Source organism: Anser cygnoides, chromosome 5 (genome assembly GCF_040182565.1).
Source record: "Anser cygnoides isolate HZ-2024a breed goose chromosome 5, Taihu_goose_T2T_genome, whole genome shotgun sequence".
NCBI lineage: Eukaryota > Metazoa > Chordata > Aves > Anseriformes > Anatidae > Anser > Anser cygnoides.
This window is the reverse complement of record NC_089877.1, coordinates 17,449,482-17,473,009: the sequence shown is the minus strand read 5'-3', so window position 1 is coordinate 17,473,009 and position 23,528 is coordinate 17,449,482. Positions and strand designations below refer to the sequence as shown.

The 23,528-nt window shown below is 37.1% G+C and overlaps 2 protein-coding genes across 2 annotated transcripts in view; one reads left to right on the top strand and one right to left on the bottom strand.

Moving 5' to 3' along the window:
- Window positions 1–3,039: 3,039 nt before the first annotated feature.
- Window positions 3,040–19,228, bottom strand: APIP (APAF1 interacting protein). Its single transcript, XM_048058870.2, has 8 exons — window positions 19,095–19,228; window positions 15,362–15,462; window positions 12,889–12,937; window positions 11,461–11,578; window positions 10,029–10,164; window positions 6,983–7,150; window positions 6,306–6,419; window positions 3,040–5,106 (listed from the first exon to the last, which is right to left on the bottom strand). Exons 1-7 carry the CDS (start codon window positions 19,137–19,139, stop codon window positions 6,320–6,322), a joined length of 717 nt encoding a protein of 238 aa, XP_047914827.1. The 5' UTR covers window positions 19,140–19,228; the 3' UTR covers window positions 3,040–5,106; window positions 6,306–6,319.
- An 8-nt stretch (window positions 19,229–19,236) lies between these two features.
- Window positions 19,237–23,528, top strand: part of PDHX (pyruvate dehydrogenase complex component X) — a 43,078-nt gene continuing 38,786 nt past the window's right edge. Inside the window, exon 1 of the mRNA XM_066997163.1 lies at window positions 19,237–19,396. Within this exon, the coding sequence (XP_066853264.1) occupies window positions 19,270–19,396 (127 nt within the window). The 5' untranslated portion in view covers window positions 19,237–19,269. The remainder of the gene's footprint in view (window positions 19,397–23,528) is intronic.

Sequence of the window (23,528 nt, the reverse complement as noted above, 5' to 3'; positions counted from 1 at the left end):
ATTCAAGCTCTTTTGAAACTCCCATCAAAGTGAACTGTTCAAGGCATGACCTTAAGGTAACACTTGAATCAGCCACAGAATCTAGACTTCCAGCTCTTTGCTTTAAATATAAGACCCATTCTTTCTTCTATATCCAGTGTATTCTGTTTGTAATTATCAGAAATTACCATTAGAGAAATTGGAGCTAATCTGAGGCTCATTTAGGAGCGAGAATTTATGCTCGACTATTTAAATAAATTCTTGTTGAGCTAGTTTCTGGAGATTAAACTCTGTAATTTTATCTGTTGTAGATGGAAGAATCTTGCTAGTACAATAGCGCAGTATCTTAGACTAAAACAAAACAAAACAATACACAAACGTAAGTACAGAGAGTGGGTGTTTGCAAATGCTATTCGGGCGATTTCATTTCTGTGATTTTTTTCCATTAAATTTCATCTAGTCGAACACATTCAGTCCATTCTTAGTATTGCACGCTAGCCAGTCACTAGTTTTTTTGCCTTTTTTTTTTTCCTGATTGAGCTCTAGCAAAATCTAGCAGATGTGGGAAAGTTTGAAGACAGTGAAAAATTCAGAAATGAAATATTTGGAATTCATTTTGTTTTAAATAGAATAAAATCCTAAGAAATAGCCAACAGTTGTGGTTTCACTAGAGGCTTCATATCCAAAATAATTTTGCAATGGTAATTGCAAGGTATATTTGCAACTTGGTATATTGAATCACTGGTATTCAAATTTAGCAGAAATGGGTCTCCACGCTAATGAAGTCAACTGAAAAATAGTCAGATTTTATTTAGCATCTGATTTATGAAATAAACCCTTGTGTACTTCCAGAATAAATGCCCAAGACTGTATTTTTTAGACACAAGGACTTAGAAACTTGCTCTTTTAAAAAACATATCAAGTAGCACTCTTCTGGAGTAACTTTAAGCTTTAAGCATTGCCAATCGTCAAGGGACTGTGTTGACATAAAATTAAACCAAGCATGCAGACTCACTGACTTCTATGAAAGCTTTGATTAGCTGGTATCAAAGCTTTATCATGTGTACCCCGGTTACAAAAGTCTACCACGACTCAGAGGGCTGTACTTGTGCACAACGTGGGTCTCTAAGTCACAGATTTTATTAACCTTACATGTTGGGAAAGAAAACAAAAACAAAGCCTACAAGGATTCACCTCTTCACCTCCCTTTATAATAAAAGGGAATTTCAAAGGGCCTTGAAAAAGGAAGCATTCTCCTATTTTTATTTTTTTTAGGTTACATATGAATCAGTGAAGTATATTGCCAATAACTCCCTTCAGTAAGGATACATTAACTTATATCAGCCCAGAAGCAGGGGTTTGGGTTGTTTTGTTTTAGAATTTTGAAACTAATAAGGGTTAACATCAAACTATATATATTTTTTTCTGTTGGTACAGAAGTAATCCATTGAAAATGCTCCTGGTTTATTTCCCAGTTTGTCATCTCCTCTAAAGATTGCACAAAAAATTGTTAGACACATTTAAATAGCAACAAAGAATTTACAAGAATAATACTAATGCAGTCCTATTGTTCCACTAGTCGGTAGGATTTTTAGATGTTAATTTTTAAATGATGATTTCAGTTAAAGGAAATAGAATGGCAGTTGTTCAGGCATTACAGCATCATAGAGAACTTACAGCGAGCAGTTATGATGCCAATATAAGTTATAGCTCTATCACTTGATATTAGTATATGCTGCATTCTGCAGTTTTATTTCCTTCTTGGAAAGCAAGTAGGATGTTAGCTAGGAAATTACTCTTATTGAGAAATACTGGAACTTAATTAGTATTTTGGATGACCCACTTGAAATGGGAATTATTGCATTTTTACATAATCCTATCTGGTGATATTAAAGCAAGATAATCAGCTTCTATGGAGATCAAGTATTCGTTGCAAACATACACATCTAGCTGGCTTATTAGTCTACAATTCACATGAGAATATTATCTAGACTTCAAAATGATGGGAATTTAGGAGCTATAAATCATGCAGGAAATTTTTAATATTTTTTTCACATAATTGGAACTGAACTGTAAGAGCTTTATGAACACTTTGGGCGAGAGTAATCATTTCACGGGTCTGTGAAGCCACCACAGTTGTCAAATCACTGATTTTTTTGTTGAGATTTCACACACAGATGTGAGAAGAATATATTTAGCTCATTCAGTGATACAGAAATGGGACTCAGAGTATCCCTAAATCCCCTATGAAAGAACTTAACTACTACAGAAAATTCCTATTTTACGCAAATTTTAGAAAGGCTAAAGAATTACAAATTGTATTTGGGTGAGGAAGTGAATATTTGTATTTAACATATCACCCCAGAGGAATATATTTGGCAAAAATACTTTTCCTTGAGTGTTTTTTTGTAGTTTGTCATTATTAAATATGCAGAACAAAACATCAAGAAGCATAAAATCATCTTTATCCTTATAAAACATCATTATTAGGGAATGATATAGTTACATCTTCTTCTGACAATATCTTCAGAATACTGCAGAAATTCTCTTTTTGCAGAAATCTAGCATTTTAAAGAAGGAATCAAAGATCATAACCAGTAGATGGCAACTAGATTTCAACAATAAGTAGATTTTTGCGTTAATATGTAATTGAAAAACACCACACTTTTCATCTAAGTTCTTGCTACAGTCACAGGATGTGTAGTTAGTCACCACAAGGTATTTACCACTGACAAATAAGTGTCTAATAATGAAAAAATGTATCAATAAAACTGTAATCAGCAACCTGCAGTAACTTAGAGATAACAGCCCTTTCACAACTAAGGCCACCCTCCCCCTGAGGTTTAAAGGTCGCACACTGCCGGCACACCTCCACCTCCCCTAGGGAAGGGCAAATGTGCCCAACTGTCAAAAGACACTTTTCATAACGAAACCTGCTGGTCCGTCAGCATGATGCTACTGCTTTTTTTCGTGAGTTGTAAGAGTCAGGGAGCACCACTTGGGAAGGGAGTTCAGAGGATGAAGTGAATGACACAAAACTCAAAAAAGGAAAGAACTATATCTGGTTAATCCTTTAATGTAAGAATGTAGTGGCAAGGACTTTGTTCATTTAAATTTGCTCTAATGGATGCTGATGAGCCTCACAGCCCAATCACCAGGCAGGGGGAGGCTATCCAAACTGTGTGCCAATTCTCATTAACAATTCTTCAACTGTTAAGTGACTGACAGGGTCAGGAAAATTTGAGAGCAAAGCTTAGGGATTTTTCTGCTGAGAAAACCTTAAGCCTCCCAGCAAGGTGAGGGTATGTTATACTGGTAGATAAGTTGCTGGCAAGCTTCCTGTGGTACATCGTTCCCTACATGCCTCAGTCCTGTCAAATGGTAACTCTTCATCACTTGATGTCTTGATTCCTTCTTTGATAGCTGGTCTTGTCTGGTAGCAGCAGATGCTGAACATGCTGTCTTGTGCCTGGCACAGAAAGACAGGCTATAGTTGCCACAAGGATGTGGAGATACAACGCATTTGGTTGCTGACATAGCAGCAACAACTCTGTTGGCTGCACCAGGCTGTCATGGCACAGGTAACCACATTATATTGCTTTAGAAAAACAGCTGTTGCCCAACCTGGGTTGGCTCTGGTCAGTAGGTACTTCACTTACAGCAAGATGCCTTACTGAAAAAGAGTTTTGTTGGAGCCCGGTGAAAGACTTAAGTGGGCACACAAATATCCACCAAGCCAAAACAGGATGGCTTATTTTTTTTGGTGCAAGGTCAGCATAAAACAATCACCAGTAGTATGAGAGACCAACAGCTTATGTTGTGATGTAATCGGTAGTCTGATGTACGTAACTACAAAAAGTCAATGCTTTTTAATAGGTGGGAAAAAAAAGTTCTTCCTGACTTCTTTGTTTAGTAAAATACCTTTCCAGAAGTTGCTGATTAAGTTTGAACAGTCATCCCCATCAAATATGGGAATGTCTTCTCCATCTCTGATGTTAGCTATCTCTTTTGCCACAGCTCTGGTACTCTGGACCCACCTCTAAGTTGATCTAACATTCTAAGTGGCTGATTAGGAAAAATATAATTATTTTCTTTTTACCCCCTGCAGTAGTTTTCTCTTAGGTTAATGAGTTAATTCGCCTCACAGAAGCTCAAACAAGTGCCAGAGATGATGCAAGGGAAGTGGTGGGAATGCATGGCCCCTAGCAGAAAACAAGAGGGAAAACAAGACCTCTCCCTTCTGGCAGTGCAAGCTGGTCGATCGGTGTTCTTCCCTAGAAGAGTCTCAATGCTCAGTCTGAAAGTTGGTCAATCATGGCTTAGACTGATGACACTGGGGGCTATTCCAGGAGATTTTGAAATGAGACACTAAGATACATAAATACGTGAGACTACTAATGAGCTGTTTGATTAAGCCTACCTTAGGCTGGATAATCATTGTTCAGAACAAAAATATTTTACAGTTGTAATAGTTTTAAACAAAATCACGTTGAAAGTGAAAGAATTGTAAGAGGTAAAAAAAAAAAAAAAAAAAAACACAGACAAGACCCAGAGAAATCTCTCAAATTCACAATGCATGCTATAAAATTATGAGTTTCCTACTCATTATAATGACAAAATATGATTTGAAAATACATATGCTACAGGCTTAATTTCACAGAAATCCTATTAACATAGCATAAATGAAACAACAGTTTAAACAATCCTTTAAAATTCATACCTAACTTTTTAATTAAGGGGGGGTCCCCACATTTTTCCCAAGAATAAGGACTACTATATCTTTCAGAAATGAAGATCTAGAAAAAATTAAATGACGTAGTAGCAGGATCAGCAAACGCATATTTGTTGAAATACAAAAAGCATACAAAGTGTCACATTAGCTCTCTGTAGCTTTTTCCACTCTTTTTTTGCATCTGAATTTTCATTCCTTCTACTGTAGGTTTTGATAGCACTCATGAATAGCAGTAATTGTCCAGGATCTCTGTTTTAACTCTCCTTTTCTTCTTTGATGTGTTTGATAGTCGAAACTGACTGCTAACATCTGTCAATCAGCTGAGTATAACAGCACCCCCTTCTGGTTTCAATAGGGTGAGGTGTGGAATCTGGAACTCCCATGTAAGAAGATACCTGTATAGGGAAAACAGGATAAAAAATGAAGATATTCTAAAGCTAAGTATTTTAGACATAAGAAATAGGCAAAGGAAGATTATTGCCACCATGTTAGTACAACCTATTCAATTTCAGGAGCTGAAGAGCAATTTTAGAACCCTTCTCATGGGCCATAGGGTAGCTCTTTGCAGGTGTGGTAGGCAGCATGTCTTCAGCCCTGAATGCAGTGGCAGCTCTCCAAATATCTCCTCAGACAAGGACTCATTTGATAGAAAGCCTCCTGTCCTCCTGCTTCCTCCTCTAGCGTGGGCATAATGGCTAATGCTCTGAGTACCCGGCTGGTCTAGGTAACCTCCTATGCTGCCTAAGCAGCCATTTTTCATCTCTTCTGATGCAAACATGGTGGGTGGAGAGAATTATCTGATGGGCCAACTCTGTGCAAGAAATTAGCCCATCCTGTTTAATTAGACCACTACTTTGGTCTAGGAACTCCTTTATGATCTCAGTACCAGTATCTTTAAATTTGCTTAGATATTAGAAAGAGGTATCCCAGACTCTGCAACACCATGCTACCACTGTGTTTTGCCATACCGAGCTGTATAGAGCCTAAATGTGAATTGTTTCAGAACTCCTCTTTCAATTACATACAGTACTGCCTGGTCACTTTATGTATGTGCTTTTACTTTGAAACACTGGTTACAAACAGAAATTCACTGTGACACAGGTCACACAGGTGCCACTAATCAACACAACAATCAAATTATAATCAGCCATTTCTGCCGAAGACCAGAAAACCACAGCAAATAAGTAACAGCACTGAGACAGACTGAAACCAAATCTGATCCCACAAGCTGAAGAACAAAAGTAGGTGTTCAGATGTCTCTGTATAGATTAGGTTACTAGGATGAGGGCTTTTTCTTTTACTGTTTTCTGTCAGGTAATGCTTGATATACTTTAGTTTTCAAAAGCAATTCATTCCATGCCACATATATGCGCAAGAAGAGGCACTGGGCATGCTTAATACGTATCCTTCCATCGCGTTACATGGTAAGGGAGCATTATTTCTGGCATAGATACAACTGCAATGGTAATGGAGCAGGGAAGGGGAGAGTACTGAAGTTTCTAGTCTGTTGCCTGACTGGGAAGGCAGACTGAACAGATGGTGTCAACTACAGTCTTTCCCTCCAAAAATATCATCTGCACAGATAAATTCACACCTGAATATTGTCATTTACAAGATCCCATTTTCTTCTGCTGGATGTTTTGAAGGATCTAGTCCATGCTGTTTCATTTGCACTGCGATGTCAAATAGGTAATCGTAACACTCACACCTAAAATTAAAAGGAAGAATATGTGAAATGTAAAGTTAGGCTCAAGTCTTACCACATTTTCTGAAAGTTATTAGTTTTCTTTCTTGAACTGTACACCACCAATGTGATGGTCTGTCTGGACAGCTGTTATAATTTATTTCTACCACTGCTATGTGGTGAGTGAGCAAGGACACCCTGGTGCCCAGCATTTTTGCTATGTGAACTTGATCTGTTGCACTTCCATCAGCAAATGAAGAATGCAATACCCCCCAGAAAAAGGACTAGGGAAGACTGGGAACAATATTGGTAGAAGTCAAGCAAAAGCAGAGATTGTCTTCAGGTTTCATATGGGAAGGGACTTGCCTGTGTAAAAGGCAAACATGGGGAACTCTGTCAGTCAGCACTGATTAGGAAGAAAAATCAGGGAAATCATGGATGAAACCATTACCAAATACATTCAGTGAGGCCAGAAATTAATGAATGTTCTGAATGATTAACAATTAACAGAAATACAAGTAATATTAGGGTCATTAAAATTTTGAGGTATAATGGCAAAATGTACCATATTTGTAAATCGTACTCACATTGTTTTGGCTTTTTCCCATGTTTCTCCCCATACATAAACTCCATGACGTCTGACCAATACAGCGCAAGAATCTGGGTATTTTTCCATTGCTTTTGCCATTCGTTCTTTGAGATCCTTCTCTTCTGGTGTATTCTCAATAATGGGAACCACTAGTGTATCATCGTATCTAAGAGAAAAATAGATGTTTATATTTAAAAAATGCTATGTTTGGAAGCGTGATCTATCTTATGCTTTAGCTCTTCCATAAGGAAGAGATTCTCTTTGCATAAAGATGTTGAATTCTCAACACTACAGAGTTTTAAGCTCTTCTCTTGTTAGGCGCACTGTAACATATGAACTCCAGAGATATCTCCCACTCCCAAACTTATGCCATGCTGGCAATATCTGAATCGCACTTGAGGCAGAAAAAGAAAATAACACTTTAATGTATTAGGTGTAGTTGTTTGTTCACATATCATCACTTTGTTGGGTCCCTTTACAACTTTTTCAGACTCTCTTCATCCTGTATTGGCATCACCTACAAGCTTGATCTCAGATTAAATTATTCAAAAGAATCACATCATGAAGAAGGAAATTAAGCTGTTTGCTGGAGACCAGAAAAAAATTAATTTAGGTAGTCCAAAAAGCCCCTGGAAATAAGATTGTCCTTCTAAGGCATATAAATAGAAAGAGTCAACACATGAAAAATAAATTCTTCTCTGTGATAGAGTGATTGGTGGGCTATATGTGATCTTAAGAGAGCCTGAGAACCCCAGTTCCAAAGACAAGATGATGCATGTTATTCAATGGAACTTGCCTAACAGTTTCTTGTGAAGGAGGACTGGGATATTTGGCATTGCTTGAACCTTAATTAACACTGGCAGAAACTTGTTTAAATAGTTTTTAATAAGTCCTCAGTTCACATGCAGATTTATCACTGAGATCTCATAGATATTTCATGAGTGGATGCTAGTACAATTTTTAAAAAACACAGAGGGGAAGCAATGGTAAAAATAATATAGCCTGTACTTCATATTACATATTCACAAAATTAAGAGGTCTCATCCCTTGCAGTTTTCTATGCTGATGCTTTTCCCAAGGAAGCCTAAAAAATACTGAGTGAAGAAAACTTAAGTATTTATAGGTTTACTTTGACTCTCATATATTCTGATTACTTAAAATTAGATTTGGAGTGTTTGCTACTAGTAATGACATCAGCTAAGGGATTGGTTTCCTGCTTTCTAGTTGGACCTGAGTTTGGAAGCTGGTATAAACACCATACACTGATTCCCAATCATAACCTTGTTAGTAAGATTTACAGAATGATAGAATGGCTGAGGTTGGAAGGGACCTCTGAAGATCATCTAGTCCAACCCCCTGCTGAGCAGGATCACCTAGAGCATGTTGCACAGGATGGCATCCAGGCGGGTTGTAGTATCTCCAGAGGAGTCTCCACAACTTCTCTGGGCAACCTGTTCCAGTGCTCTGTCACCCTCACAGTAAAGAAGTGCCCTCTCATATTCAGCCGGAATTGTTATCTATAAAACCCATGGAAGACTCTGAATGAGTTAAACTGAACAGATATCAAGTATTTTACTGAAAGATAAGGAACCCGCATTCAGATAAAACTTTATATAAAATACTTTGAGACAATCTGAGACTTTCAAAGCTATTTACTACAGATCTAGTTCTCTGTCTAGAGAAGTCAAAGGTAAAGTTATTCTGGCATCTCTAGGATCATATTTAGGCCAAGAAATACTTCTGATTATCCTATCTGTAACATTTTCCTGGATAGCTTCCAGAAAAGGTTTATGCAATTAGAAAAAATATATTCTCAATATCCCCTGTTGTTGTTGTTAGTATTTTTTTAAGATCCTATCCTGCACTATAGAATTTCTTTTGAATTCAATGTGCATTCTGGTGTGAAGTAAGACAACAGAACTGATCTAGGGTGGATGAACATGTACTTAGCAAACATGAACTTAGCAAACGTAATCTGAAGCTTTGCTTTCTTTATTTTTTCTGGTAAATTCGTAGGATGGCATAAGACAACTTGTAGATATGGAGCATAATAAATACAGTGTTTCCTGACTAACATATAGGAATTTTTTAAAACTCACAATGCAAAACCAAAAAAAAAAAAAAAAAAAGAAACTGTTTCTGTTTTTTGTTGTTGTTGTTTTTAAACCAGTGTTGTTAGACAGTTCAGTATAAAGGATGTCTTTTACTAGGAAGTTTTGCCACATGAAAAATACAAATGCTAATGCTGTCAAGAAGGGGAAAGCTGGCAAGTCAACCAAAACTGAATAAAATATGCCTAGGCATAAAATCACAAGTCAAACATATTGCTTGCTCCCTTGCCAAAGGGCAATTGTTAGTTACAAAAATTAACATCAAAAAGTGGAAAGAATTTAGCATTTCAATTTTTCATCTAATTGTCACATATTATATAAATGTTGTTTGCTGGTCTCAATTCAACGCTCTGTGGGTGGAGTCCTCAAAACAAGCCATCACACATAATTTGGAATAACTCAGCACTTACCTCAGAGCTCATCCTTGAAAAGTAATAACATTATCTTTAATGAGCTGTTTATTCTGAATTTTCTTTCAAAGTCTGTCAAGTAAAATCTGAAATCCTCTACTCTCTTAACTTGCCCTAAACTAGCACAGGCAATGATATGTGAAGTCCACCCAAATGCAGTTTGTGCTTTATCAATCTAACCTAATGTTGGCTGGCTACAATTTCAGTTTAACATTGTATAGATGTGTTAACATCTCTGTTCTTGAGGTATTTGTTGGGACATGGCTCTTTATTTGGTTTGTTTCTGTAGCTCAACAGACCACAGGAACTTTGACATTACAAGATTTTATCTAAGATCTCTTCCATAGGCTCAAGACCTTCGTAGGGGAAGCCAATGACTGATTTATTCCAGAGGTCTTGTTACTACTTATTCCTAATACTTTATATTATACACTTGAACACACATAACTCAAATTACTTGTCATCTATTTATTTTGCTGAAAACAAGCAATCAAATAGCATGCCTCTGTTCTTAAAGATATACCGGTAATAGCCTCCTGAAGTACACTTCTGTATTCCTTTTATCATCTCCTGATGGGTAATAGTGAACTCACTCCCTCGGTAAAGAAGGGTAGCCATAACAGCAGCCTTGGAGTGAGTATGGATCACTGCGCCTGCTCCTAAGAAGAGAAAAAGAAGAAAAATACATATTTTATAATTTTAAAATACATCTATTAAGAACATTTTATTCACATGCTTCATACATTTCCTTTGGCTAGGCATCGTAGCAAATGGTGATCTACTGTAGTAGAAGAAAAAATATACAGCAGCCTAAATAAAGGTAGGAAATAATTACTCATCTATAAAGGATAATTACAGATTGTCTTGTGGTACCCTTGTCAAATTTTAGTTGGTGACAAATTCTGCGAGAAAAACTACTTGCACAAAAGCAAAGAGAAACATTCCTCGCATATTTCTTTAGGTACTGCAAAGACTAAAACACTCTAAGTTCATCAGAAATCTGTGATTCTAGAGAATTTCCAAACTTATTTGTGAAAGATTAAAGACTTTATGCAAGTAGTCTTCCTCAATAATCCACTGATTCTCTGAAAAATTATTTATTGTTATCTTATTGTACCATGACAGAAAGATAGATAGACAGACAATAATTATAATTTACTTTACTAATACGGCTGCAATGTTGCCAAAAAAATACAAGTTTTCCTCAGGTACAAATGCAAGTTTCTTGTGTAGGAAGATGAGCTGAGATACCCTAAACCCTTTGTATAGTATCAGATGTAATCTTACACAATAGCAAAAGCTGTCTATTACTGTCCATCTGCAGATGTTCCAGTACAGTCATGCCAGAGAAATGCACAGAACATTATTTGCAGCCCAAATCCCCCAATAGCTTTTCCCAAATGTATGATTGCAAGCCATACTGCTACCTAAATGTACTAAGCAATTGTAACAACTGAGCTTTTTTTAACATCTCTGACACCAGAAAAGGAAACAGAACTGGAAACTAGCAGTGTGATTACAGTCACTATGTGATTAAAGAAAAGTTTCATACTTCTTTCACCTATCAATAATTTAGAGCCTTTAACCATAGCCAAAACTTGTAAAAGGATATCCTACACCTTGCAAAATGTGTACACACCCCATTCCCTCCTGCAACTACACTAAATTAACAGACTGCACTAAAAATCAGTGCTGAAAAGATGATGATCACAGGTATACCTACATAAGAAAGTGTAAATGAGACTCATGGGATGTTACCACAGATTACCTTCCGCTGTATGTGTTCCTGTACAAATTAATTTATTTTGTAGTTTCATGGCTTTTTTTTTTTTTTTTTTTTTTTTTTTTCTCACTGTGACTTTCATGTATAAAGAATCTGGTACTGAATTTTGATTTTGTGTGTGTATATATATAGTGTTTCAGTCATCACTGAACCAAAAAGATTTGCTACGTACCTCTCATAGTGTAGGCATTCATAAAAAGAGGTGTGCACTGGCTTTTCTTTAGTTTCTTGTGTGGTGGGGGACCACTGATGTCCTGCTCATTCATGTCACAAACAAACATATCTTCTGGCTGTAAGACAGAAAATATTGTTACTTGTGATGCTTGACCAGTTTTGTCTTCCTTCTAGGGAAATATATACATATATGAATGCCACGTATTTATTATAGCATGCAATTTTAACCTTGGAAAAAGTTAAAAGATTAAAAGATTAGGAATTTAAAAGTTATTCTAGCTGCTAACACTAATTATCACCACTGTAAAGTGAGTGAATATTAGGCACTCTTTTATTCAGACTGCTGTAGAGCAGATATTTGTAAAACTAAAAATTTCTAGGAAAGGAGACATCTATCTAAATCTATCAAAATAACAATCGTCTAACATCTATCTAAATAACAATCAATACACAAGGAAAAGTAGGAACTTATTCAAAAAAAGAAATGTAGATGTACTTTTCCTTTAAACTATTAAGAACCAACAAAGGAAATAAATTAAAACTAAATATATTTAACTTGTAAAACTATGTATTTTTAACCTTGCTTTTAGTAGCTTTACAGGAATGTTACCTTTGCATCAATCAGCTACTCATCACAGTAGAGAATTGTTCACGGTAGAAATAAAACTGTTTTCTAATTTAAAAAAAATCAGCAGGAAATATAGTCACAAGAGATCACCTTGCTCATTATGCTCAGTCCACTGCTGCTGCCAGCGAGGAACAAAACATGACCATCTTGTCATATTTTTTGCTTATCTTGCTAATGTTCCTATCGGGCACTATGCAAGTTTCTATCAGTGAAGAGATTCCTTTCACTTATCATTGTATTTTCCCTCAGACCTGTAAAATAAATACCTGGGGGAGTTCCTGCTGTCATAAAATAGTTATCATTTACCATTTCCCCCTCCACTTATATTTTGGTATTTTGCTGTTTCAGGGAAGGAATAAAATAGCCAAGATCACCTTTTTGAGGTGCAACCCCATCTTTTTTCTGAGAAGACCAAGAGATAGATTAGCAATCACTCAAATGACAAGAAATAGACAGGAGGTGTTAATGCTTAGTTAGATAGGTGTTATTGAAACTGTAGACAGATATCTATACAGCCATTTAATCTTGAAAAAGAAAACAGCTGGTCTAGAGTAACTTTCAGTCTTCTGAGTTAATTTAGTCTTGATGATCTCTCCGTTTTAACCCACACTGGCCACTGAAACGAACATTGGGTTGCTAGGTTATCCGAGTACTTAAATAAGGAGAGAACTCCACAGTTATTACAAGAACGCAATGAATAGTATAGTAAGTGTCTAACTTTACATAAGGAAAAATGAAACACTAAACAAAGGTACTTCCACCCATCTCAAAATGAGGTAAAAATAATGTTCAACATACCTGTATTCTTTCCTTCTGGACTCCTGAAGGAGCGATGTAGATTTCATTCCTAAGGAAAGTTACAGACAGGAAAAACTATAAAACACACATCTATTTAACTGCATGGGCATCATAACTGTAGATACATTGAAAAGGAAATAGCAAATCTAGTCTGTGAAAATTTAACAACTTTCTTGCTCCTTGAATATAGTCAGAGGTAGATGTTTGTTTTTTTTAAAGGCAAGTGGATCATACAAGGGCATATCAATTCTCTAGCACACATGAGTACCAGACAGTGTTTTCAACTTGTTAAGAAATCTGAAACACATGCAGGAAATGCAACTTTGTTTTCCCTGTAAAGGAAAACACACAACTTTCATCTACATTAAGTCAGAACTCTATACCTCAGAATTCAGAACAAAAAATTGTACAAAAGAAACTGCAATCAGATACCGAGCTGTAGCAAAACTACTACTTAAAAATCAATAGACTACCTATAAACAGTATAAATTGTCTACTTTATTATACAATATAAATATTTTCATTTTTGTTGTAACTGTCTAGTTTATATAGTTTTAAAATGCATTTATATATTTATTTGCATTTGTTAAAGATCAAATTCAATGCAATCAAGTGACAAATTTAAGTAGAAATTCATCACTTCTTGCAAGTTTTACATGAATAAAATCTACAAAAATTGATTTAAATGATTTTAAGATGGCATCTGAAATATTTTCAATAACAGCAAAGAAAATCAGATTACTATCTCTTATACATGTAATCACTATTTGGTTTCAACAGCAATGTATTAAATTCAGGAGCGCAGAGACATCTAGTGAATAATTACTCAAGTTACAGACATAGCTAAGAAGCATGAGATGTTTATTTATTTATTTTCCACTTGTTTAGAAATTTGTCATGCAAGGAAAATCTGCTGATGAAATACAGACTGTGAAATACAGGATACCTGATGGAATTCTAGATCCACTTTTAATAATGCTATACCATATCCAAACTGGCATCTTTTTTCTGAGTAGATCCTGTAAATTGTGCGGTGAGTAATGCTGGTCAGGATTAGTTGGTAAGACTAGTTGCTAGAATTTCAGTTGAATTTCAGTTGCTCTTTAGCTATCTCCTGTGGAGCAATTCTAGGCTAGTCCACTCTTTGCCTCATGGCCATTTGTTTTGAAACAGACCTACTGCTGCTGTAGGCATGAATACAGTTATAAAGATTACCACTCCTACCACAGTAAGATGATATACTGGTAGTAACTCAAATACGTATTTCAGTGTGGTCTGAGCAATAAAGTGACAGAACTGTCGAGGAACACAATGCTACGTTCCTTTATTCACTGTTGACAACGTTTGTCTTGTCACAATGAACATGAATTACACAGAAACAGCAAAGAAAATAGCCTACATTTAGCTACTGATGAGAAAGTAGCATTAGAAGGATCTTTCTGTAAGTGAAGAACTTTGAAAACAAGAATTAACACTCTTATCATTCCTCTGATTATTTATTGCCATTGGTTTGTTTGCAAAATCTGGCAGGGAAGTGAAATGACCTGCTCAAATCTGATATCACAATAATCACTAATATCACTAATAATCACTAATACCACAAATATTGGTGTTTAGGGCTGTGTTTATTTGAAATATACATATATAATATATTTAAATGCTAATAGTTGCTTTCTTTCTGACATACACTGCATGGAAGGGTATATCAGAAAAATGAGGGATTGGTCACTTTCAAGTTACAGTGTCACAACGCCCCGTGACGCGATGGTGGCAGACAGACACTGTGAAAGCTATTTTGCAGCGATCATTTCTCTTTTTTTCAGTGGCCACTGAGAGGAGCTCTGTCTCCATTAGAAGCTTGGAAAGTAGGAACAGGGGCTGATGAGCAAGTAAAAAGCAAAGTGTTGCTCCTCGGATACACACCAAAAATTGTTTTGCTCTTGCCTGTTCTGCTTTAATTATATGCCAAGAATATGTCCTTAGAAATTATCTCAGTTGAACAGTGATTTCCTTAGTGAAGGAAATGTCTTGTCTGCGACATGTCTAAGGTAGGATTAATCTCATCTAACCAGAGGCATTTGATAGCCTGGTGTAACCTGATCTAGATTCCACAGTCAATGGAACGAAAAAGGGAGAATAGATTATTCTTTGAAGGCAATTCATCTACCTTAAAGATAGAAAAAGGACAGAATAAAGAAACTCTCTGAAGTTGCCTGTCCTTCTCCACTGAAGGAACCTCAGTAATTAATTCAGGCTAGACACCTCCTTTCTGTATGGTTAAATTTGTGGTATTGTTCATTTCCCTTTCTACCTTCTTACACGTGCTTGACAGTCAAACATTTGTCATGGAACTGAACTGCCCTCACCAAACACTAAATACAGCTACACTCTCTCTATACCTATCATAGAATGATTTGGGCTGGAAGGGACATTCAAAGATCATCCAGTTTCTTTTTCTTCTGTCTTTACTTACCCATGTTTCAAGCTGATTCCTCCACCAGTTCCTGTTACCCAGCCTAAATCATAAAACAGTCTGCAAAGTTCTGGGATAAGGTTTCTTGGATGCAACTTTTCCTGCAAATAAATTAAAAAAATAAATTAAAAGCTCTCATAAACATCGCAAAACCAAGAATTTCAATTCTGAAACATAGTTTAAAGGGGTAGTGCTTTCATACTGCAGTATGACAGTCTAATTTACACTTACGAACTTCAATGACAAAATGAATGCGTTTTTGTACAATGTTCTTTTTGCTTTGTTGGGGCCATTCACACCTTGAAACAAACAAAACTCTGAAATAAAATATGGCTGCTTATCCTTCACAGGAATAGTCTCATCTCAAATTTATCCAAGTGCAGTGGCCCACGAGTATTACCAACAAGATCACATCATAGACTATATGGAAAATAAATGTATATAACTTCATCCACTTTGAAAAGCTCTACTGTTTTTCCATTGTATCAATTTTCTGTATGCTTATTTTGCTAGCTTTGAAATGTCATAGTTTAATTATGAATTATAATATGATTTTATGCATACTTATTACAAATGTCAGTAGAATATAATTTTAAGCTGTTAATATTATTTTACACAGCAGTCAAAAATACCATAGAAAAGATAGGCAAATTATTTGATGAACTTCACATTCCTGCATTTTTACAATGTGAGGTTACCTCACAAGCAGTTTAGCCAGAAGGCAGATTGTGTTATTTTAATATTTCTTTCAGAAGGAAGAAGGTTATTTATTTTTTCCACATTCCATTGTTTATTATTACACTACTTATATTACACATATAAATACACATTTATATACAGATATATACATCTATCTATCTGTCTATTAGCCAAAGGTACCTGTCATAGCAAAGATACATTTGTCATTGACCTAAACCAGAATGGCTTTACAGTACAAGAGAAAACTATTTATTGGAAATTCTAAACATTTCTTTGCACTGAACATATAAAACTCAGAAAGCTGTACATAGCAGGTACGTAACGGTCTTTGGTAATTAAGTATTGGAAAATTTAAGATCTTGAATGTTGGAAATATTTGTATGAGAAAAATAACCAGGATATAAAGAGAAAATCGTGAGATACAGACTTTAATTCAGTGTGCTTGAATTTACACATTTGCATGTTGACTTGAGTATTTCTTTTATCTTATCTTAGAGAATAAAAACCATCAAAGCCTCCCTGATTTACCAGTGTAAAAACAAAAATTATATGTATTTTCACAAAGATTCTGATATAATTGAACCCTTCAAGTAATGGATAAAACAGCAGAGAAACAGAGAAGTACTTTCGCATAAATGTATCTTCCTGGAATGGGGTAAGACTTGTAAGTACAACACCCCAGTAATAGAGCTGGTTTTGTTTCTTATATGAATGTGTGACAGAAATCAGCAATTAACACATGTACTTCCTGCACTGCCACTGTTTTCATCAGAAAAAGGATCAATTTTAGGAAGGCTATTTTGGGAAAAAAAGACCCATAGGTCATCAAATACTGACCCTGGATACTGCAGCAAACTCTTGCATAATTCATTGTATGTATATAAAAAGTCTGATCAATACTTCAATTTAGCAGTGTAGCACCATATTCTTCAATGACACTTCTTTATGAAGATGTTATCTTTAAAGAATTGGCATTCACTTCAAATGCTAATCCTGCCTGCTCTGTTTCTGTTCTTTACAGTCTCCTTCAATATATTTAAAAAATAAAAATAATGGGTTCCCGTTCTGTTGTTTTAACTTGTTACAGACTGCCACAAACTAAGTCCCATGACGTCTTGTTTTGACTTTCATTCAACATGACATCACTGACTAGTTCTAACCCATGAATACACTGGAATTTTTCATTTCAAAGAAAAATTACATCTATCCCTTCTACTTTTGATGGAAGAAACTCCTATTAAACAGGTTTATATTGCCCTTATTTATTGAATGTACACAGCTGTGAAAAAATCTATTATAACATTCTTCCAATTGTTTCAGATTTTCCCTGTTTGGTGAATCCAGACATTTAGCACAAAAGTCACATTCATAGCAGAATATACGTGCTTTTTGCCACTTTAAATCATTAGAAATATTTTTAAGTTCAAATTCAGGAGCTACTTTCATCAAAAACATAAAAATAAGTATTATCCAGAAATTTTGACTATTTTTCTGAAGAACTCCAGAATCAGAAATCAATCCTCAGAGTTTAATATTTTTCCAGGGTAAGTGGATACTGATTATAATCACAAACTACCTGAACAGAAATATTGTTGTATTTCATGTTTAAAATTACTGATAATAAAGATGACACTCCTTTTCAAATCTAAAAAAGGTTATTTACTGTAACAAGCTTGGGAGTGAACTTGTGACAGCAGAAGGCAACCACAGGATCACTCTTTGTCATATTTCAATGAACAATACTTTTTAAACTGACTTTTAAGTTGAAGGATGGATGGCACTTGGTTTTCTCTTCCTTAGGTCTCCAACTCAGGATCTAGACCACTAGTTTTCTGACGCAGTCACTGTGGGCAATTTAGCTTCTTTGCTGCTGTGCTGTTATCATCTTGACCTGAGCTTTCCACAAGATATTAGGTATGAAGGAAAACTTCACAAATTTTCATGAGTTAAAAGAAGTGACTGATTTTTCAATCCATTATTTTTTTAATTTTTTTTTTTTTTTTGAAAACAAGTTTGCTGGTAAGTTTCAAAACAGAAACTGACTGGAAGTATTCACTTAAAATATAGACTATTTCCATCAGTAAATTTTTTTCAGAAAACGATTATTGTACTCTGCAAAAAGACTGTGGTTGCTCAAGGAAAATTGGCTTTTTCCTATTTTATCGAAATTATTATTCTTGGTACTATTAAAACTAAAAAAGTGATATCATGTAAATCTAACATAATGGAAATCAAGGTGGCCCCAGGCTACCTGTGGAAAAAACGCATTGTAAAACTCAACTAAAGCGTGGTTATTTCAGGATATTACCGTAAATAAGCAGTACCTTATATATTTATATACATATATATATATACACAGACGCACACATATGTATGTATATCTCCCTCACCAATTGCTTAGAAAAAATATATAGTCCTGAGAAAGAAGCATAGAGGGAGTCATATAGCTGGTATTTCACACTGACATGTAGCAAATCATTATTTCTTGGAACAGCTAAGTTTAACATGGAACTGTGCTACACTATGTATAAAGTAAGAAAAGCAGTGTAAGTTTGTAGATTTCTGATTAAAACCTGTCTATAGCAACTTGTTAAATAACCAAAGTAGCAAAAATAACGTAATGATCGTTTACAAAAGTCTTTCTACGACACCTTCAAAACCATACGGGGACTTTATAAATCAGAAGGGATTTTTTTCTTTTAAGTGAGAAGAAGAAATACTTGCAAGGGAGGTTAGAAAGCAGTGTGGTGAGGATCCCTGCACTGCCTAGAAGCCTCTAGCTGCCAACGCTTACAGTGAATTCCGGCTGGAATTGTTCATTTATTTATTGCACGCCACTTTTACATTTTATTACAGCAATTAGAAGCTTTAAAGAGTTTTAAGAGGCCGGGTGCTTGGCAGCTGCCCCCCCGGCCAGCCCCGCGCTCCCACCAACGCCCCAGCCCCGCCGCCCGTTAGCGCTGCCCCCAACGGCTGAGGCGAGGCGAGCCCGGCCCCGCCCCAACGGCCGGGGCTGCGCGCGGCCGCCCGTTACCTGCGCGCCGTCGCCCCCGGGCCCGCAGCCGTTGGCGGCGGCCATAGCGCCCAGCCGGGGGGCCTCGCACGGGGCCCCACGGGACACGGAGCACGCCCCCGGGCCGGCGCTCGGCGCAGGCAGCGCAGCGGGCAGCCCCGGCGGCGGGGCGGGGCGGGGCGGGAGGCGAGGCAAGATGGCGGCCTCCTTGTGGCGGAGCCGCGGCGGGGCGCTGAGGCTGCTGCTGGCCGGGCGGCCGGCCCTGGGCGCCGCCGCCGCCCGCGGGGGCTGGAGGCTGCTGCACGGCTCCCGGCAGCGCCGCGGTGAGTGCTGGCTGCGGGCGGCCCGCCGGCCTCGGGGCCGGGCCGGTGGGGCCGGGCCGGGCCGAGCCGAGCCGAGCCGAGCTGAGCTGTTAGCGAGCGCGTTTCGGCAGCTTTCTGATAAGAGCTGCTCCTGTCTGTGACCAGATGCTCTGTGTTTTTCAATGCGAGTTTAGGAGTCAAATGTAGGGTTTATACTGAAATGCTGTTCTTAATTCCAAAGGTGGATTCTTGGCCTCAGCGCCGGGTGAGGGCTGCCATGCTCAGTTCCTGTGGTGGTTTGGTGTCCCATCCTGATGAATGCGCCTTTGTAATTTGCTGCTAGTTCTCCAGTATACATTGTCAGTGTTACATTTGGTAACTGTCTCAACAGACCTCAAGTTTATGCATTTTTATAAATAACTTGTATCCTAATTCTCCTAGGAGTCCACATATATTTTCCTTTGTAGGACATATAGGATAGTAATATTCAAGTCTTTGGCATCTACACTTTTAAAAAACATTATCTAATAAACTTTTAGGAAAACTTATACTTTTCATTCTTTGCTGTAAACGATATGGAACTACACAAAACATAGAAACAGGCAGACAGATAAAGGAAAGAAAGAAAATGTAAGTACAGGTCAATTTCAAAGAGGTAACTCATCTACGCCTTGGAAAGAAAGCAAGAAAGCGTGCAGCAGAAATCTGGTGAAATTACCCAGAGTGAGCGTGTAGGAACAAATTTGGGAAGGTCAAGGTGTAAAGATGATGCAGTTCTCATCTTGCAGAAGTATCAAAGAAATCGTCTGTATGTAAATTAGTATGAGAAATAAGAGTTAGTCAGTTACACAGTGAAATGTACCAAGAGCAAACCAGGTATTGCCGCTGCTCTTTTGGTTAAGCCTTCACTGAAAAGCTAAGTCAATGCACAAAGCTGTTGGCAAAGGCTGGACTAGGTGAAGGAGACAGGCTGTTCAGGTAGGTTACGTGTCATTTAAGCAGGTGAACGTTGGGGATGTTCTCCATAATGTTTTGGCTATTAGCGGGTAAGTGAGACAGTGGGAGTGAACCAAGATGCTTACGTATATGGCATGTCACTCATGCTCCTGCGTCACACCAGGGGTCTTTCTCACTGCAGTTTGGCTTGGGCAGTGCAGTAGTGTGGCACCTTTCTGGAAAACAGGGAGGGGTATCAAGGAGAACAGTTTCTCTTTAGTTGTTTTTCTGACATTTAATTCCTGGTCTTCGTATACCTTTTGTCTAAATATATGCCTAAAGACTAGGTGATGGTTTGGATTTGCCTATAAGCAGTATCTGTTTATAAAAGCTTTATTTTTATTAAAAGCAATAGGATAGCTCTTTCCCTCTTAATTGGTAATTGCAACCCTGTAGTCCAGCTAGGGGCAAGGGCTCTGTGATACCTTGTGACATCTCTCTTTTGTCCTGCTGGCAGGCCTTGCCAGTGCATTATGTTGCAGCGAGTAGAACAATGTTGCTTTAATCTATTTGTATTAAAGGGCATGATCTGCCTCCTGCCTGTGGAATATGAAGGATGTGCCACAGGATGACCTCCCTCCTATAGGGGAGGTCAAGGGGGGGGGGGGGGGGGAAGGGTGATGGGAGCAAAAATTGGATAACTTCTGCTGTTGGTTTAACCCTCCATTATCTCTTAGGTCACACTGTGCATCTCCATAAGCTGAAAAATGTGAAATTCCAGCAGTGTCTATGCGTAGGCTTTCAGATGTCTTTAATTACATTAGCTGAACTACCAATGTTTAGATCTGTTTCAAAATAGTGGCAAATTGATATAAATTACTTAGGTTTGGACAGATAGTTGACCCTCTAGTAACTTTGTGGAGCTGCAAAGTAGACTTGGTGTAAGGCCAGAGCACTGATGTACTTTCTTCATAGAAAGAAAAATAGAATGAACCTTTATATTGGAGGTCTGTCAATCATTTCTTGTGTTAGTTTTTTAGTATTCCTTAATCTTATCATTTATGTCAGGTTGGAGTAAATCTTTGAAACCTGTTGTCACTAGGGAGTATTACTTAGGAAGTTGTGAAACAGCTCACCACTGGGGCGCATTAAATCATTTTGTTTGTTTTGACAAAGCTGTAACTGTTTCCATATCAAAGGAGGGCAAACAAGGCAATGAACCAAAGTTATGTTGGATATGTTTAAGTACAAAATTCACTGTCACCAAGATTCTCAGGCTGTGGCTAATAGCCTATTACAGAGGTCTACTGGTCTGCTCTTTAGTTCATTAAATATACAGTGTAAAGATGCATTAAATCTCTTCAAGGAGGGGAGGAGGAGGAGGCAGAAATCTCATGCCTACATTTGACATAATTCTTAAAATATATCACCCAGAAAAATGCTCTTGGCTACATAGAGGGTTATCTTTAAAACAGTAGCTACAATTTATGTGAAGGTTTTCTGTTGTAGTTTTTTAGATCCTCCTTCGTTTTTTAAAGTGAGATAAATGGTAGATGATAACACTTCAAATTGATAGCAGTAAAATTAGTGGATGGAGACTGGGAATTGAGAATTTTCATGTGCTTGGAGCTCTATGTTCTGTTAACTGAGTGAGCCCCATCTTTATGGGACTGTGTGAATTGCCAGAACTTTCTGTTTACATGCAATGAAAGAGCAACAATATTTACTTTAGAGCGCTTATAAGGACTGCTTTTATGGTACAGTGCAATTCCCTATGTGAATACGGTGATTCCTTTTCACAGAGTCATAGAAAGGCTTGAGTTGGAAGGGACCTTAAAAATCATCCAACTCCAACCCCCCTGCCATAGGCAGGGATGTCACCCACTAGGTCAGGCTGGCCAAGGCCCCAAATTACCCCAGACAGTAAGATGGATTTAAAAATGTATGCAACGTCCATGTAGGAAGATACGGAAAAATTTCAAGAGCTAACACCTAGCAACTACAAGTAAACTCGTATTTTCCTTTTAAGTTTTGACCTGTGATGTGTCTATATAACTCTTTCGGTTTGAATGCATTTGGTGATCAAAATATTTCCATATGCAAATTGTTTTGTAATCTAAACAGTATGCTGAACTTTCAGGTGAACGGTCTAGAAGAAAACATCTCAACAGTACAAAAGAAAACATCAACAGTTGTTTTGCAATACATTTTAAGTCTTGACTGACAATGCACAGAATTTTACAGCCAGATGTTTTTTTTCCAGCCTGGAATCCCCACATCACTCTGTGTCTATTTCATACCCAGAATACTAAATATAGAATTCTGTTATGAAGTAAAAGGTCAGCTACATTCCAAGTAGTAGTATAGGCCCTGCAAGTTGCAGTACATCTTCAAAGAAAGTGGAGCATAGGATTAGTTTTCACAAACTTAGGTTTTGTTATTACGTTTCCTAAATATTTTTGCAGAGCCATAACGGTAGAATTTTTATTTGTTTGTGACTATTAAAGGCAGAGTCGTACACCTCGCACAGTCAGTTTGAATGCTGCTCCTCATTTGCATTTTCCATTATTGCAATGAGGCACAACAGTTTCTCATTTTCAGAGGATGCATTTTAATGCATGCCTCAATTTTTGGATTCTTCCTTCTGCTTTGTCTCTGGTTTACTTTTCCAGTACTTCATATATGCTTGCTGCTGGATCTTGTCTTTTGATTCCTTCAAAGGACCAGAAGGGATTGTGTGGATTGTTGTAGCTGCTCATAACAAGAAAGGGAAAATGTTACAGTACCCCAGATTTGTTGCTCAGTTTTGGGTTTATGCCATGGTATGGAGCATATAGTGGGGAATGGGTCAAGTAACTCTTTACTAAAATGAAAAGTATGACATGCTGTCTTTAAAAACATATATTTTTCTCATTAGAAATGTGGAATGCTTTCATTTTTTTCAGTGAAGGATGTCCAAGTTCTAGGTAGTCCTAGATTTTTGTGGGATATGACTTCAAAGTAATTTTTTTTGTTTGTTTGTTGTATTTGATCATCAAAGTTGACTTATCAAGTTAGACAAATGAAATGGAAAGCATTTATTTACATCTTGTAAATTTTCAAGTAATGCATTTTCTACTTGCTGTTACCTATAAATGTATTTCAATGAATGTACATAGCATACAGAAAAGTAAACTCATGCTTTAACTTGGAGTGTTACAAAAAAAAATCATAGATA